Source organism: Seriola dumerili, unplaced genomic scaffold, assembly GCF_002260705.1.
Source record: "Seriola dumerili isolate Sdu_G_001 unplaced genomic scaffold, Sdu_1.0 BDQW01000138.1, whole genome shotgun sequence".
Lineage (NCBI taxonomy): Eukaryota > Metazoa > Chordata > Actinopteri > Carangiformes > Carangidae > Seriola > Seriola dumerili.
Window position 1 is genome coordinate 20771319 of NW_019174393.1, and position 18858 is coordinate 20790176.

General features: G+C 41.4%; 1 protein-coding gene across 1 annotated transcript in view; it reads left to right on the plus strand.

The window, feature by feature from the left end:
- Window positions 1–8499: 8499 nt before the first annotated feature.
- Window positions 8500–18858, plus strand: part of ipo8 (importin 8) — a 67841-nt gene continuing 57482 nt past the window's right edge. Inside the window, exons 1-4 of the mRNA XM_022749598.1 lie at window positions 8500–8781; window positions 9952–10033; window positions 16429–16585; window positions 16788–16946. Of these exons, the coding sequence (XP_022605319.1) occupies window positions 8698–8781; window positions 9952–10033; window positions 16429–16585; window positions 16788–16946 (482 nt within the window). The 5' untranslated portion in view covers window positions 8500–8697. The remainder of the gene's footprint in view (window positions 8782–9951; window positions 10034–16428; window positions 16586–16787; window positions 16947–18858) is intronic.

Sequence of the window (18858 nt, forward strand, 5' to 3'; positions counted from 1 at the left end):
GATGCAAGGGCACCCTGTCTTCAGTTCAGGTCTGGATCTGATATTGCTTTTGTTCTTGTTGAAGAATAAATTCTTTTGCATTGGACTCTGACCATCTCCAGTGACTTAATTTTTTAATTTGAAAATGAACATGAGAATGAACTTGAAATTGATTAGTTGTACATCCTGTGGTGCAACACCAAATAAAGCAATAAGAAGGAATGGATCCAATGGCTCTTATAGTATTTTAGAGACATTATTAAAAATTGACTGACAGAACTGGTGTAGCCTCGGAAATGTCCAGAACATATGTGATAGGCTTGCAGGGGCCTGTCTGCATCTGTTGTGGTAAACATGAAGTTAAAACACAGATTAATCTAACTGACTAACTAACTAATAAAGATCATGGATGTTTCATCCACCAGATGCAGTCCCTGTTCCTGCTGCTGTAGTTACCTACCTTAAAGGGGACATATTATGCTCCTTTTCAACAAGTTTGAATAAGTCTCAGAGGTCCCCAAAGCATGTCTTTGAAGCTTCTTGCTAAAAAATCCACTCCGATCCTATATTTCAGCATGCCTGTAAACCCCTCTTTTTCAGCCCTGTTCAGAACAGGCTGTTTCTGTGTCTGTAGCTTTAAATGCAAATGAGCTGTGCCTGACCATGCCCCTCTTCGGAAGGGGATGCCGTTTGGGCTTCTGGCACCATGCTCTAATGTTTACGTTGACCGTGACCGGCGACCTGACGTCGGTAGCGATTTGGTTCAACCACACGACTTATCCAGAATCTGACCCAGAGGGAGAGGCTGCTGAAGAAGTTCAGACTCTACAACTGCAGCAGGACGTTTCTGAATGGTTGGTAACCAATTTTGTGTATTTTGACATTACATTTTCAGTTTGTTGATGTGTACTGGTACACAGTAACCAACATGTAGCTAGGTAGCTAATGCTAACTGTTACTGTCTCGTCATTACTGGGAGCTCTTTTGGTAAATAAGCACTATTGTGAATTGTGTAATGTAGTTATCTGTCACGCCTCCTTAGATATACTTTTACAGCCTATGAAAATGTTTGTTGTATGTGGACTGCTACAGGTGTTCAATGTCAGTACTAGTCAGATATTTTAATAGATGCTGACAAAGTAAATCATTTTTCTCCATGTTTTGAGCAGAGATGCTCATCATGACATCTTCCTTTATGTAGTAAATTTATTGTGTATTACAATGAAAGCTGTAAATCAGCATAAACATGTCTGACAGCAACAGTAATCTTTAGTCAAAGACTAAACTGTGCAGTTTTCTACACTGTTGTCAAGCTCCACATTATATGCAATAAGTGACATGTTATAAATTGCCTATGTTATATGCGCTTGATATGTAGCCAAGCTTACTTCTTACCCACCTTAGCTCCACTGTCTGTCAGTGGTTGAATTTCATAAGCTTTATATTCTGGTGAATGTTACCATTTTTCTCTATATTTTGGATAGGTGCTCCTGTGGAAACTGCAACCATGCCCACAGAAGCTGAGAATATCTGCTGCTAGGAGATACCACAGGTAGCATTCTCACTGGACAAACTAATCAGTAATTTGTTTTGATTACATTACATTAATAATAAACCATAGCATTTACCATTTGCAATTCACTGTAGGTTACCAGACGGCTATGGGAGATTGAGGAAGATTTGCCATGTATGGCAGGCCGTCCTGGGTTGGAGCTGCTCTGCCTTAATATGTTCTCCCTCCAGAATGCCTGCAACATGTACCGCACTGACTATGGTCCTTTACGGTTGAGAGGAATACACCAGTACGTTTTGCTTCTTTGTAAAAACATATAGTTTCAATCTAAATAAAAGATGTTAGGCAGTCTTGTTTTACTACAGTGCACATAATTTTACAATGGTAATAACACACCACAAATGGAGTAACACACCCTCAAATAAATTAGTTTAGCTGCTCTTTGATTTGTAAAGTTCTTCTATCAGCAGATAGTGTGCATATAATATATGAATTCAGAGGAGTCATTTCTTTAGTAACAATCAAGCATTTATTTACATCAAATGAGGGACTATAATCAGTGATAATAAAAAAACTGTAGGATTCACTGGATCCATAAAAAAAATTTGGAGACACATCATAGATATATGTTTGCAAGACTTAATGCCCTGTCCAGTTGTTTTAGTCGGTACAGGTATCTAGCCTATAGGAGCTTTGTGAGCTGGTGCTGGAGCTTCCTTGGACGCAGAATCTGGGTCGTCATTCCAGCCTGCGTGGTCCTACGCATCCATGCCAAGTTTCTTTACGCCATGGGCCAGTACGTGGGTTTTAGACTGCCCCATGATAGAACTGGGACACATAGCTGGATATGACCTCCTCCTTCTCAGGCCACTCGAACTGTGCAGTGAGGTCCTCTGGGATGGGGATGGCCAAAGCAGCTTCTGTGTATGGTCCCAGGTCAACAAAGACTTTTTCAAATACGAGGTCCACCACATTCCCTGTAAGATTTTGTTTACATTTTTCACTTTTTTTGTTGTTGTTTTTTTTAGAAAACAATGACTGAAAGTCTGTTTCTAACTACCTCCTGACATTTTCTTTACTGTATTTTGTTGTTGATGGAACTGTCATAACATTATACCTGCAATACTTAATACAATGTGTACAAAACATTTTTTGGTTGAAAAATAAAATAATATAACACACCTTTGGAAATTGGACCTTGAACAGTGGTTCACCTTCTTTTGTTTGGGCTTGTGGTTGCTCAGCATTTTCATTGTAGTACATGGCAGCCAGGTAGAGTCTGGAGGTACAGTAAAGAGAAAATCAAAGATGTTAATGATGACAGAAACCTTAGCCTACACACTCTCACAAGTTCTAAGTAACCACAGCTTCATTTACCTGCACATCATTCCAAGACTGATAAATGACTGTTAGGTTTATCAAAAGTAGATGCACTTCAGATGGCTACAGACCTGTACTTCTGATGTGAGGCTGAAGAGTCTTCAAGGATAATTGTGTGCCCACAGTGGGTCAGTCTGGCATACAACATCCCTTGTTGCAGGAAGCTGTATAGATGCACTTGATGTGCTGGCCTAAACAGAGGAAACAGAGGTTACACCAACATCTCCTCAAATGTGTAGTTATGGCAACAGCTGCAAGCAGTGCAAAAATGATAACAACAAATGCACTCAATTATGTGTAAATTGGGTTGTCAATAGCTTGTAAATACTGCAAATAGCTCACTATATGTGCAAAATGCAAAAAATGTGTATTACAGACTATCCCCTTTCACATATTCCCTGTAACTCTGCGCTTATCTAGATATTCTCTAGAGGGACTGTATCTGTAAACATTATATAAACGTTAAAACGGCCATCATAAGGCATGACTCTCAATACTAACTTTCACAGCACTAATAAACAAGCCCGGACACCTATGCTAATCACTACAGAGCCTATTTTTAGTCTGAATTTTACCGGCTTGACTTTACGGACAGCTAAAACGCCACCCTACATTTAGCAGGGTGGCTCTAATCAATGTCACACGGCGATACCAAGTAGAAGAATTGCATACAATCTGTACCCAGCTATACCCGGCTGCGCGTCGACGAGGCAAAACGTTAGCCACATTAGCTGCCATGCTAACAACACACGCAACAGGCTCTCGTGAACATACAGTAAAGCAACATAAAATGGTAAAACTTACAGCTTCCAAGTTCAAAGTTGGTTCACGGACAGTCGGTACTAATCCAAGCTTTATCTTGAGACTTGTAGCAAATCCTGCATTGTACTGGCCCTCCTTGAGAAAGCAGTCCGAGGTGAAATGGTTAGCACACGTACAACACTTTCGGAGTTGGAGCGGGTACATTTCCATCAAAAATAAAATTAATCCACTGGGTCTTCAGATCCTCGGGCGTAGGGGTTAAAAAAGACTTCTGTGTTGGTTTGTGCAGCCAACAACAAATCAACTACTGTGTTTCGCTTCGTACCTTCGACATTGTTCTACCGAAAGCTAGCGTTCGAGAAGGAAGTAACGATAGCGGCTGCAAGCCGGACTCAGTGGGCGGAACACACACCTAGCTCGGGGAGTGTCACCCACCCGGGGGGAGGTGGCATCTCCCTTCTTGACGACATCAAGGGAAAATCTCCAATTCGCCTGTCTGAGCACACATTTCCTGAAAGGTGGAGAAAGCAAAAGACGGAGAGGAAAACAAAACCCACTATATTAAAAAATCGGTAATCATGAACTCATATGATAAGGGGGGCCTCAACTTTTTGGACTTTTATACTTTAAATAATACTTTCAAAATAAATTGGTTAAAACAATTCATTAAAAACCCTTTTTCAATATGGAACTTCATACCAAATTTTATTTTTTCTAAATTAGGAGGCTTAAATTTCTTTTTGCTATGTAATTATGATGTTGAAAAAATCCCCTCAAATTTATCTTACTTTCATAAACAGATGCTTCTTTCCTGGTCTTTGATTTACAAACATAACTTTTCCCCACACAGATACTACATATGGAACAATAAAGACATCGTATACAGAAAAAAATCTTTATTTTACCCCTTTTGGTTTTCTCACGGCATACTGTTAGTTCGTCAGTTGTTTAATCAAGATGGATCACTAATGTCATATGAAGAATTTATTTCGAAATATAGTATCTTAATCCCTATTAATGAATTTAATACTGTTATAAATGCAATCCCTGATGGAGTAATTATGTTATTAAAAAATACAGCAGGACACAATCCAACTTTAATACCGACTGATCCATCCAAACTTGAAATTGGTCAAATTTGTTTCTCATCAATACGAAATAATAATCATCGTATACGTTCTTTATTTCAAAAAGATGTCGTATCAATTCCTTATGTGGTATCTTATTGGAACTCCTTTATTAATAACCTTAATTGGAAAAAAATTTGGAATTTGTCAGCTAAATATTTGATAAACAATAAAGCAAAAGAAGTATCCTTTAAATTGATTCATAGATTTTACCCAACAAAAATTTTTCTACAACGATTCAAAAGAGATATTGATGTTAATTGCTCTTTTTGTGAAAGACACCCTGAGGATATTTTTCATTTATTCTGGTCTTGCCCCTTTTCCACCAAATTATGGATGGATATTTGTGATTTAATTTCTACTTGCATTTTACCACACTTTTCCTTTTGCTTTGAACATGTATTGTTTGGCTTCATTGACTATCCACCAACAAAAAAAGGACATTTTTATGTAATTAATCTGATCATATATTTGGCAAAATGGCATATCCATAAGTGCAGATACACTGCCCAAAAACCACTCTTTTCTATTTTTAACAATGAGGTCAAACAATATATAAAAACCATTAATTACTCCACTAATAAGAAAGCTATTAAAACTATTTCCATGTGTGCTCTCTTTGATATATTTTTGTAATACCTCTGTAATATTCTATTTCTTTTATATGTTTGTAACCCCCTGGAGATTTTCATTGCACTATTCTTTTGTATTGTTCTGTATGTCTCAATAAACTTGTATTAAAAAAGAAAAAAAAAAAAAAAAGACGGAGAGGATGGACTTTTCTCATGTTTGGGGGGTTCGTAGACATGCCAGGGACACATACTACTGATAGAATACCAGGGAAAAGTGCATTTTGCATAATATGTCCCCTGTCTAATGTCTAACACAAGTTCATATAAAAGGTGTAATAAACGGAGGATTAGGATCTGTCTAAGTTAAGTTTCTCTTACCTTTCCTCTTAACTGCTGAATCGAAAGTTAACTTCAGCGTCGTCGAGCAATGTGAGTTGATGCAAAACAGTCGTTAACAGTGAAATCCAACTACACTGTAAAACAGCAAATTAAAGGCCTGATGATGTTTGAATTGGAATTTACATATGAGTTGATTTAATACTGAAAATAAATGCTAGCGACCCGTCCACAAGCAATCAATCACATAAAAAAAAAATAGAAAAGGTAAGAGCTTTGTGTAGTTGAACAGAGCTTAGAACCAGCTCCTGATGTATGATCACTATACTGGTAAAAAGGAATGTCTATACCAGGGGTGTCCAAACTACGGCCTGCGGGCCAACTGCGGCCTGCGGTCCAGTTTTTATTGGCCCGCAGCAAATTCTGAAAATATAATTGAATATGGCACGCACAAGAAGCTTGAGCTCAACTGTTGCACTTCTCAGTTTCAACACTAGATGGAGCCAGCCACGGAAACGGTGCTTCTCCACTAAACAAAATTAAGCAAAGAAAAACTTTTACCGCAAGTCACCAGAAATGGCGGCACCGAAGAAACGCAAAATAGCAAGTGAGTGTAGAAGATTTCAAACACGGTGGGAAAATGAATATTTCTTCAAAGAAATCAACGGAAAGTGTGTCTGTTTGATTTGCAATGAAGATGTTCCTGTGATGAAAGAGTATAATGTCCGTCGGCACTATGAGACCAAACATCAGAGCTACACATTGTACACCGGTGCCGAACGAATACAGAAAGTCAAGCAAATGGCAGCTAGCCTGCAAGCTCAACAACAGTTTTTTTTCGTGCTAACAAAATACAGGAAAACGCCACAACAGCAAGCTATGAATTCGCTAAACTTATTGCCCAGCACGGCAAACCGTTCTCAGACGGTGATTTCATAAAGCAGTGCCTCATGAAAGTCACAGAAATAATGTGCCCTAAAAAAGTGCAGGATTTCAACAACGTGAGCTTATCCAGAAATACAGTGGTGCAGAGAATCGAGGACTTGTCAGCTAACTTGAAACTTCAGCTGAGAGACAACGCTTGTGCTTTTGATTTTTACTCGATAGCATGCGATGAGAGCACAGATGCCACAGACACCGTGCAGCTGTTAATTTTTTTGCGGGGACTAGATGATAAGCTGCTTGATATGATGAGCCTGAAAGGCACAACGACGGGTAGAGATATTTTTGAAGCTGTGTCAGAGGCAGTTGAAAAGATGGGGCTTAAATGGGACAAGCTCTGTGGAGTAACAACGGATGGAGCTCCGGCCATGATGGGCGAGTGCAAAGGAATGGCATCGATGGTGTGCGCCAAGGTAAAAGAGAGCGGAGGTGAGGCTGTTAGGATGCACTGTATAATCCACCAAGCAGCACTGTGTGCCAAGACTGTCCAGCTGGGCGATGTGATGAACACTGTTGTAAAAACTGTCAACATAATTCGAGGTAGAGGACTGTACCACAGAGAATTTCAAGCTTTCCTATCTGATGTGGATGCTGAATACGGGGATGTACTCTACCACTCTGATGTGCGCTGGCTCAGCCGCGGCTCTGTGCTGCAGCGGTTTTATTCGCTGAGGTCAGAAATCGACCAGTTTTTGAAAGAGAAGGGCCGACCTCTTCATGAACTGAGTGATCCTCTGTGGCTGGCAGACCTGGCATTTTTAGTTGATCTTACTCATCATCTGAATACACTGAACAAGAACCTACAAGGCAAAGAACAGCTGGTGCCACACCTGTATGCGCACATGAAAGCCTTCTGTGCAAAGCTCCGCCTGTTTGAGACACAACTACGAAGCTTTAATGCTGCACACTTCCCTGCGCTGTCTGAAATCAAGTCTGCTTTTCCAAAGGCCGACCTTTCTGCTAAAAAGGAGAAATATGTGTCTGTGATTGCATCTCTCGTGACAGAATTCAACCAGCATTTCCAAGATTTTTCTGTCATTGAAAAACAAATCAAGCTGTTCTCGACCCCCTTCCTGGTGGATGCAGAAGAAGTGGAAGAGAGTCTGCAGTTAGAACTGATTGAAATGCAATGTGATGATTCTCTGAAGAGTCAACATCAGCTTCTCTCCCTCCCTTTTCTATCAGAGTTTGGATAATGCCAAGTTTCCTCTGATGAGACGCCACGCAAAAAGAATGATGAGCCTGTTCGGCTCAACATACATATGTGAACATGTTCTGTTAAATCAGAACAAAAGCAGACTGAGAACCAGAATGACTGATAGCCATCTCTGTGAAGTCCTTCGTGTCTCAACCACCAAACTTTCTCCTGACATGTCAGCCATCCTTCAATCCAAAGGACAGCATCACTGCTCCCACTGAGTGCAATGTTCTTCACATTATAGGTGAATTAGAAATACACACAGTATTCATGTGCCAATATGTCACCTCTAATGTGTGGCCCGGCCCTGTTTATTTTTCTGTATTTGGCCCTCACTAAAAAAACTTTGGACACCCCTAGTCTATACAAACTTAACTGGAGCTAGTTTGAACTTGAACCCAGATCTACTGTTCATCACTTAGCTAAGACTGCGACTAGAAGTAGCTGGAAAAGTTGTTGTAATGACAGTACCAGCACTCATGGTGGCAGCAACAGTTCTGACGTACCACTGTGGCGACGAAGAAGAGGAGGAAAGCCGTAAATAGTCTGTTTACTTTGGTTTACGTCCACCGACAACTGGTTTCTGGCAGAACGGAACTGCTCTTCCCGGTAAAGCTAGTGAAAGTGTGATCGAAATAGCGGCTGTCCTGCCGTCAGGATAAAGGCACTAATGCTGCCCGGAATATAATTACAGCCAGTCTTCCGCTAATGAGGCTTTTATTTTGAATGTGGTGACCGGAAGCTGTGTCAGTAACTGTCTAGTATTGACCCTGTTCGGGCCACAGTGGATTCAGATCCCAACGCTTGGCTGACTTCAGGACACTAACGTTAGCTCCCGCTACATGTATGTTAATAAAAACACAGAAGGAACAGTGGAATTGAACACACATGGATCCCAACCGGATAATCCAGGCTCTGAAAGGGACCATCGACCCGAATTTGAGGATCGCAGCGGAGAATGAGCTTAATCAGGTGGGTGAGCTGAAGTAGTTGGTTGTTTTTTTGTTTGTTTGTTTTTTTCAGGGGAAGTATCACGGACCGTTTTTGGCCCAGAAATGATGCCGGTGTTTGTGGAGGAAGGCAAGTCGTGTTTTGGTGATTGAGCTCGGCTTCGGCCTGGTGAATACTCAGCCCTGGTTTGGTAGTTTATATCAGGCCTGTGATCAGCAGTTTGATTAAACTCACACACACACACACACACACACACACACACACACACACACACACACACACACACACACACACACACACAGACTCAGGCAGCTGCGACGGAGAACAATAGGAGTCAGATGTGACAGCCATCATGGACCGTCAGGACCAGTGGTACCCAAACTTTATCATGTCACCACACACATGACCACATCATCCTGCTGTTTCACACAGACCTGCTGTGATATAATAAAAAATAATCATGTTTCCTGAACATTTGATTAATAAAACTGAATGATTTATTGCACCACATTATGATTGAGAATATATATAATATTTATGTGAAATGTTCCTCATACCCTGTAAAGAGTGCACTGTGAACTTCACCCTGAAGATGTATTTCAGTGTTAAAACACTAATCAGTAAATAAAACAGTAGAGAGATTCCAGTTAATTGGATGAAGTCCAAATACAACGAATGGTCTAATTCCTTGTAAAGGGATGCATGAAATTAGACCTAGTGTCACAGGTTGAAGAAAACGTAGGTAGTTTGAACATTTCATTATCTTGTGCACACATGGTAATAGATTATTATGCATTTTCAAAAACAATATTAATTAATTTTGTCATGCACACAAATGGAAAAAGCAGTTTTTCCATTTGTGTGCAAGCAAGGTATCTGCAGGTCTTAAAGTCTTAAACAGGACTGAATTCTGTTTCTTCAGAAAAAGGTTTGTAGCATTAAGCTGCTCTTTGATCTTCTGCCATTCATGTGAGTCAAATAAATTTTATTATATCATTGGAATTATTGTTATACACTTCTGGGAGGGCGGTAGTGCCTGCCTGTAATATTTTCATACTTTGGCAGTACAACCATGAAACGGGTGAAACAGATGTTCAGTGACATTCTGTGAATTAAAAGGTTTTAAAAAGTCTTAGCTGTAACTTTGCCCTCTTGTGGTTTTTCTCACTGAGTCTGCTCCTTGTGTTTTAGTCCTACAAGATCATCAACTTTGCACCGACACTGCTTCAGATCATTGTGTCGGAGCAGGTGGAGTTTCCTGTTCGTCAGGCAGGTAAGACACTAAACAGCTGAGAGAACAACACGGCTGCTACTCTCCTCTCACTGTTAAGGGTAATAATAATCTTTGTCTTTAATAATGATAAATATAATTAAAGGTAATTCTCCTGTTTGATTTTCATATTGAGAAATGTTTACAAAGAAATGTCTCACTGGTCATGTTTATAAGGAAAAAATACCACTGCCTCAATTTGTCAAGAGGTAAAATTACAAGAAGGATCTTACTCTATAACAGAAAGGACTCCTGTCCATAATGTTGCCAGAGACCTGTAATAACAATCTGACCCACTGTTTACATTGCAGCAGCTGTTTAGCGGTTGGTGGGTATAGACTGTTCTTCCTTCTTAGTGGACCAATTGATTAAGATTTTTATCATACAAATCATTTAAAAACATGAAAAGATAGAGCCCAGAGTTATCATTTAATATCAACAATTCTTGTGAGAAAAAGCCCAAACCAACAATGTGTTAGTCCACCGTCAACACTGTCCTACTCTGTGGCTCTTAACTCTGAGCCCATTGGTTCCCACTAAAGATATTTCTTTAAAAACGTCTCACAGACTTATTTTTAAAGGCTCGGTAATATCCTAAAGCAGCTGGTCATTTTAGTTTTTAACAAATATTCCGCAGTTAGTGCATTTGTCAGGGACACTTTTCAACAGTGGATTAATCCACGTTCGTTTGGTGCTCTAATGAGTATTTGTGGCAGCAGGATAGTATGTGTGGGACTGAGTCAAAACAAACTACAGTTGTTTCTACCTTCACTCAGTGTCTGTTGTTACTTAATGACATCCCTCTTCGCAGGTAACTATAAATGACAGGTGTCTTTTGTTAACTGGTCTCACAGCTTCTAAGAGGATGTTATCTTGTCTCTGAAGGAACAGCTCTCTGCTTACTGGAGTTCTCTTTCAAACCTCGCTTTCCCTATGGGAAGCAGCCTCTGGAATGACCTATCACAGAAGCTACACTATTACCACATCTGTCAGGGGACAGACCACATTCATGTGTCCATTAGCTCATTGTTGATAATGATAATAACAGTTAATAATAAATAAACAATAATTAAATTAGTCCACTTCCTTTGGCTGAGTTGTTGTATAGCCTGATGGCAGTGGGAACAAAGGATCTCTTAAACCTTTCTGTTTTGCAGCGCAGTGAGATGAGACGTTTGCTGCTGTAGCTGCTTCTCTGTCCTGCCAGAATGTTGTGGAGAGGCTGGTTGGTATTGTCCAAGATGGCCACCAGACTCCTGCCAATTACAGACCCAGCCTTTTTGACCAGCTTGTCTAGTCCCCTTGTGTTCATGTCAGACATGCTTCTGCCCCATCAGACTGCAGCATAAAAGACTACACTGGCCACCACTGACTGGTAAAACGTGCAGCATTTCACTGCAGATGTCAAAGGACCTGAGACTCCTGATGAAAAAGAGCCGGCTCTGCCCCTTCTGGTAGATTGCATCTGTGTTCAGGGACCAGTCCAGTTTACTGTCCAGGTGCACACATAGGTATTTAGTATTTTAAGTGTACACCACCTCAATGTCCTTCCCATGAATGTTGACTGGCTGAAGGGTGGCCGTCAACCTCCGAAAGTCGAAGACCGACTCCTTGGTCTTGGAGGTATTCAGAAGGAGGCAGTTCTTGTCGCATCATTCACTGAAGGCCATTGTCAGATTCCTGTTCTCTTCCTGCCCGTTCCTGATGCATGCCACAATAGCTGTGTATCAGGAAGTATTTCTGGATGTGGCAAGACTCAGAGTTGTATTTAAAGTCCGCCGTATACAGGATGAACAGGAACGGAGCCAGAACAGTCCCGTGTGGAGCCCCAGCACTACTTTTCACAGTCCCTGAGACGCAGCTATCCAGCCTGACATACTGTGGTTGTCTTGTCAGGTAATCCACAATACAGGACGGTGATCAGTGACAGTGATCCACCCCCATCACTTCCAGCTTGTCTTTAAGAATAGGTGGTTGGATGGTGTTAAGTGCGCTTGAAAAATCAAAGAACATAATCCTCATGTAAAAACCTGGCTCATCCAAGTAAGGATGGGCCCGGTGGAGCATGTAAAGGACGGGATCATCCACTCCAATATGTTCCTTGTAGGCAAACTTTAGGGGATCTAGTGCATGTTGAACCTGTGGCTTCAGAAGGTGGAGAAGCAGCCGCTTCAGGGTCTTGATGATGTGTGACGTAAGGGCCACTGTAATCATTTATCTGAGCTGGTCGTCCTACTTTAGGTGCCACAACAAGACACGATGTTTTCCACAGGACCGGGACTCTCCGTGTTTGTAGACTTAAGTTGTAGCTCCCAAGGAGAGGCTCAGCCAGCTGGACTGCACAGTCCTTTAACAGCCTCGGACACACACCATCCGGGCCTGCTGCTTTTCCAGGATGTAGCCTCTTGAGCTCCGCCCTTACCTCCTCTGCTGCAAAGGACAAGAGACTTAACCCCAGTGTGGAAGGAGTTGCAGCTGCAGTGTCAGGTTGTGAAGGAGATGCTTAAGGAGAAGCTGCAGCTGAAGCAGTGGGAGAGAGAACAGGTGAGGCTGTGTCAAACCTGTTACAGAACAGGTTGAACTCATTGGCATTGTCCACATCATCTGATGTTGCCTGGCTATTCTTCTCTTTATAGCTAGCGTTGGTCCTCATCCCCTTCCACACCTCTCTGGTGTTGCTGTGCTGTAACTCCCTCTCTACTTTCCTTTTGTAGTCCTCCTTCGCCTGCTTGAATCTCTTCTTCAGCTCATGTTGCACACACCTGAGCGTCTCCCTGTCTCCATCCCTGAAGGCCTCCTTTCTCTGGTTGAGGAGGGGCTTGATGTTACTGGTGATCCAGGGTTTGTTGTTTGGAAAGCAGTGTACAGTACTTGCTGGTATTACAGTGTCCATACAGAAGTTGTGGTACATTCAACCATTCTATCAAGGTCTGCCAAGTAGTGGTAGCGCAGAAGCAGTGTAGGCCTCCTTGATATCTTCATACAACAGATCAAGTGTCTTATTTTCCCATTCAATATACTGAATGAAGTCAGTCAGTATACTGTGACTGCTTGTACTGCAGCGAAGCCACTTAAATCCATGCAGTGGTCCGGAGTGTTGTTGTTTAACCAGGTCTCCGTGAAACACATTAGACATTCCTCCAGTTCATCATACTTGTTAGCCAGGGAGTTGACATTTCTCATGAAGATCGATGGTAGAAAAGGCTTATATTGCCATCTCTAGCCTTTAGCTTAGCTTAGCCTGGTGATTGCAAATGGTGGAGCAATTGGCGTCATACCATCTTCATCCCAACTACTGATCCACCCTCGCCTCGACAGGACCTACCCTCCCAGGTAGGATGGAGTGCTTCACTGCCTCCACCAAAAGGTGTACAAGTCAGCAGCCCACTCCATTAGAAATCTGACTGTGGCTGCTGAATCAGGCCAAACATTTCCAGGAGATGGGACACCTTTTGGATTGAGGCTCTACAAGTCCAGCTATTTGGGAGGAAATGTGTCATCAAAGACCTCGTCTTCTGTTAGTCTAGAGGTGCAGTTCAAGGTTGTGGCTGCATCATGGGCCTGGCTGTGTCAAGGGAAAGATCGCTGTGGCTTAATCTTTCCATTGGCCTATCGCAGATGTATCGTATTAGTGCATATACTCGCATATAGTCGCAGTTTAAGGTAAACAACAACAACATCCTAATAAAGTGCACTCTTGCAAAAGTAGTAACAGAAAGTAAAATATCAATCAAAGACATTACTGACAGTCATTTAAACAGGATTTATTTATCAAAACACTAAATAGCTTATTGAAACGCAAAAATACAAACTGAAGTGACTGTGGTTATCTCTTTTAGTGCAACAGTTGCTAGTGCTAGTGCGTTAGTGCTTCCTCTTCAGTTGATTAAACAGGTTTGTCGTGTTACCACCCGACGTGCGAACGGTTTCTGTGCAAACTTTGCAAATTACATTTGCTTGCGCTTGATCAGTTGTGGAAAATCCAAACCAATTCCATATAATGGAGGTGGAATTTTTTTTAGCGACCAACTCCGTTTGGGTTTCAGCCATTGCTCTCCATGTGCTACCGCTACACACACAAACAAGGAGGCGGGTAGGAAAGTGCGTCACTGCCCGTAATTCACTATGATTGGTCGGTCAGGTTGACGTCAATACGTCTGGTGCGTCGGTGCATCAGCATAGAACTGCAATTTATAGAATGTGCCCTAGACAATCCCACGATCTCTGCAGTTTGAAAGATCGTCTTCACGTTGTAATCCTTCACGATCTAATATCGTCATATCGCCCACCCCTAGGTCAAATCAAGTTATATAGGCAGCATTTTATGTATATTTGATCGTTCTTTTCATTCAAGTTAAATATATCTAGGAGAGTGAGAGGAGAGTTTTTATATATATATATATATATATATGTAATATATAAAAACCCTAACCCAGGGACTATTCCCTGGGCAGTGGGAGTGGGGGTGGGAAATGGGTGGATTGTATTTGTAGTTTTTGCTTTGTTGTTTTTATTTAAATAGACTGTCTTGGTTCATCATGTCAGGGGCCAGGGGGTGGGGGTGAAGTGTGTTGTTGTCACACTTTCCCTTGTCTGCCTTGTATCACTTTTGTAGTGATGCCCCGATTAAGCGACCACTGATCATGATTGGTCGATTTTCATTAAAAATACATGATTGGTAGATCAGAGTAAATGCTTTTAGTCACCGATCACCTTAAAATGGATCTGTGGTTAATACTCTGGTGTCTGTGGCTGTGAGAAGCACTGTGTGCTGTGTAATGTAGTCCCGCCTCCCACCAGGTTCACTGCACAGGTGCGACATGCCACCAAAACAAAACAACATGTCGGCCTTGGGAACTTTTACAAAGTGTGTGAGACTGATATAACATACGCCTTCTGAAATGCAGTGCACCAAACTAACTTTTTCACTGCTTGCAGCCCTGATTTGGCCATACCTTTTTTAAATATAGCCTGTTTCTTCATGAAGGAGGCTCTTAGGCTACCTCCTCCTTAATTATGTTTAGCAAAAATGTAAAATTACATCATGATCGATTTCAGTAATTGAGTTACAATAACATTCATGATTTTTGTGCAGGCATAATAACCTAAAAACCTGTTACTAAATCATTAAGAAGTTTCAGAGCGACAGAGACACACAGCGTTGCGATAATCATAGTAACTCCCTCACTCACCTGCCTGTGTGTGTGTGCCTGCATGTACACAGTCTGAGAGGAGCAGCAGAATGGGAATAAATGGCAAATTTATCACTTTGCCCTGATGGTCTGAAGAACTCTCTGTTGCTCTGTGTTTTCTGTCTGTGTGCTGTCAGCTTCTTATCACGCAGCGACCTAAACTTACCACGGAGCAAAATGATTTCACCCAGTGACTAATTGTGCTATTCGCGCTGTTAGAGACCTCGTACACTACTCAAATGCTATTAGGTTTACTGGAAGATTTAAAAAATATGTGATATGACCACCAGGCCCCGACCCGGTTTAACCCCTGGCTCTCATATAGGCAGAGTTGAATTTGATGACCATTTTGTTCTCCCTCTGAAAAGCAGTGGGGAGAAGCTCTAGTCTTTTGGGTGATGCACCGGTGCCGGCAAGTTTTGTGCTTAAATTGCAGCAGTTCAAGCTTAAATTGTGTTGACTTTGTAACAAGTTTAGAGTTGCCTGCAATGAATGGCCCACATTGCTTACACTACGCATGCAACATTGCTATCATACCGCAACCAAGGGTATTGAGTTAGTACAGTGTCTCTGTCTGTCCATGTTTGCCCCTGTATTCTGATGAAAGGTTAGGTAGTCAGACTGACTGAGCCAGTGAAGAAAAAAAGAACTACTTTCAACTACAACGCAGTACATGTAGGGCACCAAAACAGCCTAATGGATAATTATCATGCAACGACCATGTGTAATTTTTACTTGCACACTCAAAACATACTCGCATATGCATTGCAGTTTGGAGCCCTGCAATGTCTGCCAAAAATTATTTGTATTAGCCGTGGATCAGCTGATCTCACTCATACATAATAGGTTTCGTGGCAAAAAACTTGATCAGGGCATCCCTACACTTTTGTGACAATCATAATGCTTCCCCTTCCTTATATAAATAACAGATGATACACAGTGATAATTGATACGGTGATAATTGTGCACACAATACAATGTGTGTCCATGGTGATGAATGACTGTGTCAGTGCAACAATGAGACTCAATGATGAATGACTTCTTAGTAGGAGACATTAATGAGATCACTCAAATGGATACATGTTTACCTGACAGTCTGTCTCTGTCTGTCTTTGTGTCTGTTTCTGTGTCTCTCTGTGTCTGTGTCTTTCTCTGTGTCTGTGTGAGTGTTTGTGTCTGTCTCTAACTATTTCTCTGTCTCTACAGCGGCGATATACCTGAAGAACATGGTTAGTCAGTACTGGCAGGACAGGGAGCCGTCTCTGGGTGAGGTTGTCTTTCCCTTCAACATCCATGAAAATGACCGGCAGCAGATCAGAGACCACATTGTGGAGGGCATCATTCGCTGTCCAGAGTCCATACGGTACACACACATATTGTCATGTTTCCACCTCTTTTTATAATGCATCAGCCTGTTTTATAGAAAAGCAACTTCTGCCTTTTTAAATGTTCTCATAGATTTCACATAGTGAGCTCCTGAATGATGAACACTTACTGAATGATACTGACTGTTGGTGCCTGGCTGATGCAGCTGGTGACTCCATATGTGTTTATACTGTCTGTAGCGCCCAGCTGACCATGTGTCTGCGAGCCATAATCAAGCATGACTTCCCTGGACGCTGGACTGCCATTGTGGACAAGATCGGCATGTACCTGCAGTCTCAGAACAGCGGCAGCTGGTATGGCAGCCTGCTTGCTCTCTACCAGCTGGTCAAAACCTACGAGTGAGTTCCTCTGCTCGACCTCATGGCTCTGAACATCCTCCTGGGGAGACATCACCTCAGACCAGGGCTGTAGGTTTTAAAGGAGCACCTACAGTATATGTGGTCCAATTACCCCAAACAGACTGTTCCTCATAAAGAACTAGAGAGGAACTAGACAAACACAAAACTCAGAGAAACACTTACCAGCAGTTTTTACCCAAAAAGTTTCCTGGTTTTATCATGATTTTCCATATAGAAATAATTTATTTCAGATTGAAAGTAAAGCTTCTCTACAAACAAACACCCTTGTAATGATGATGAGGAGGACAAGTCATATTTACCTGTAACATTCCAGGAAAAGTATTCTTGTCAGCTGTTATTTCTGAGCTGCCACATTCAGTATCTAGTGTTTGAGTCTTAAAACAGACACAAATCTGAAGAACTTGGTCACAATATATTTCTCTGTAGGTTAGCCTTTGAAAGAATCCATGAGTTCATTTAGGGATCACCTTTAAAAAAGGGCTGGGTTGAAAAAATTGATTCTCCGATTAATATCGATTCATAAAATATATGTAATAATTTAATATATGTCTTTTACACTCTCTTGTGGATGTGTCACAACAAGATCTTGTCAGGTGAGCGTAGGTGCGGCGCTGCTGGAACGATGCTCCGCCACTTTTTTTTCTCAAAGTAATGAAATAAAATATCCACAGTTTGCAGGATCCGGTTGAAATGTATCTATATTTTTAAGCGCTTGAAGATCTGATCACTAAAGTGTATATCATGCAAGATATCTAACAAAAAGAAATGAAATGGTCGAAGTTGTCTTATTGACATTTAAGGTGTATTGATTGGTTTCCAAATGTCAGTCATGCACTGAGTAACAGCCAAGAAAACATTCCACCTTAAAAGAATCCAGTAGTTGCCGGCAGCCTCTGGGCTGCTCAGTGAATTAAATCGTAAAGTAGTGAAGTTGAAAAGGCAGAAAACATCCTTTCATTCATTATTCACTCTTCTTAATGACAAAGTCTGTTACACTTGGACACTTTGCACTGCTGCCTAGCCTGTTGGCTTCATCTGACCTCTGCCTGCACTGTAGCTTCTCCTCTGAATGGATATTTCCAATAAGGCGTCATTTGCTTGACACAAGTAAGTAAATGTATGTAAACTAGCCAACGTAGGAACAGTGATTACATAACCTTTGAAACGAGCCACAATTCAATCGTGTGCATGCACCATAGTGCAAGTGACAGACAAAAACAGCAGACACCAATGAAATCAGCAGCAAGTCTAAAGGCAGGTGTGTGGCTGCATTTAAGATGTTAGCTATATCCTTCCATTGTAGCTGGTGTACTGGGGTACGTTAACGCACATTACAGTGATTCACCTGATGCCAAACACAACATGCACAAAGGAGAAGTAGTAACTGTCTGGCTTGATCTAGAGATTTGGCCTCTCACCTATTTTTCTCACGTGCTGAAATAGACAGAGAAAAGACCTGTTGATGTCATATTGACATCATACCAGCAACATTACTCAAGACTGATAGCTTTCACTATGTTTGTCTCTGTCTAGGCGGAATCTTAATATCATACAGACATGAAAATTGTAAATATATATTTTTTTAACCATTCAAGCAGCTGCATATGTAGACAGTGACATTTTACTGATGTTTTCTGCCAAAAATGAATCAGAAATTAATTAATAATGACAAGAAATTCAAGTAACCTGCCAACTCTGTGTAGAGAGTTGCAGCAGCAACACGGCACAGATTCAGAAAATTATCATGTGGATGTTTGTTGTTAGTGATCTTAAACGTTTTTGTGATAGACCAACCAAGTATGTATGGAAAGTTTGGGTGCTGACCCTCAGATTGGTGTGTGTGTGTGTGTGTGTGTGTGTGTGTGTGTGTGTGTGTGTGTGTGTGTGTGTG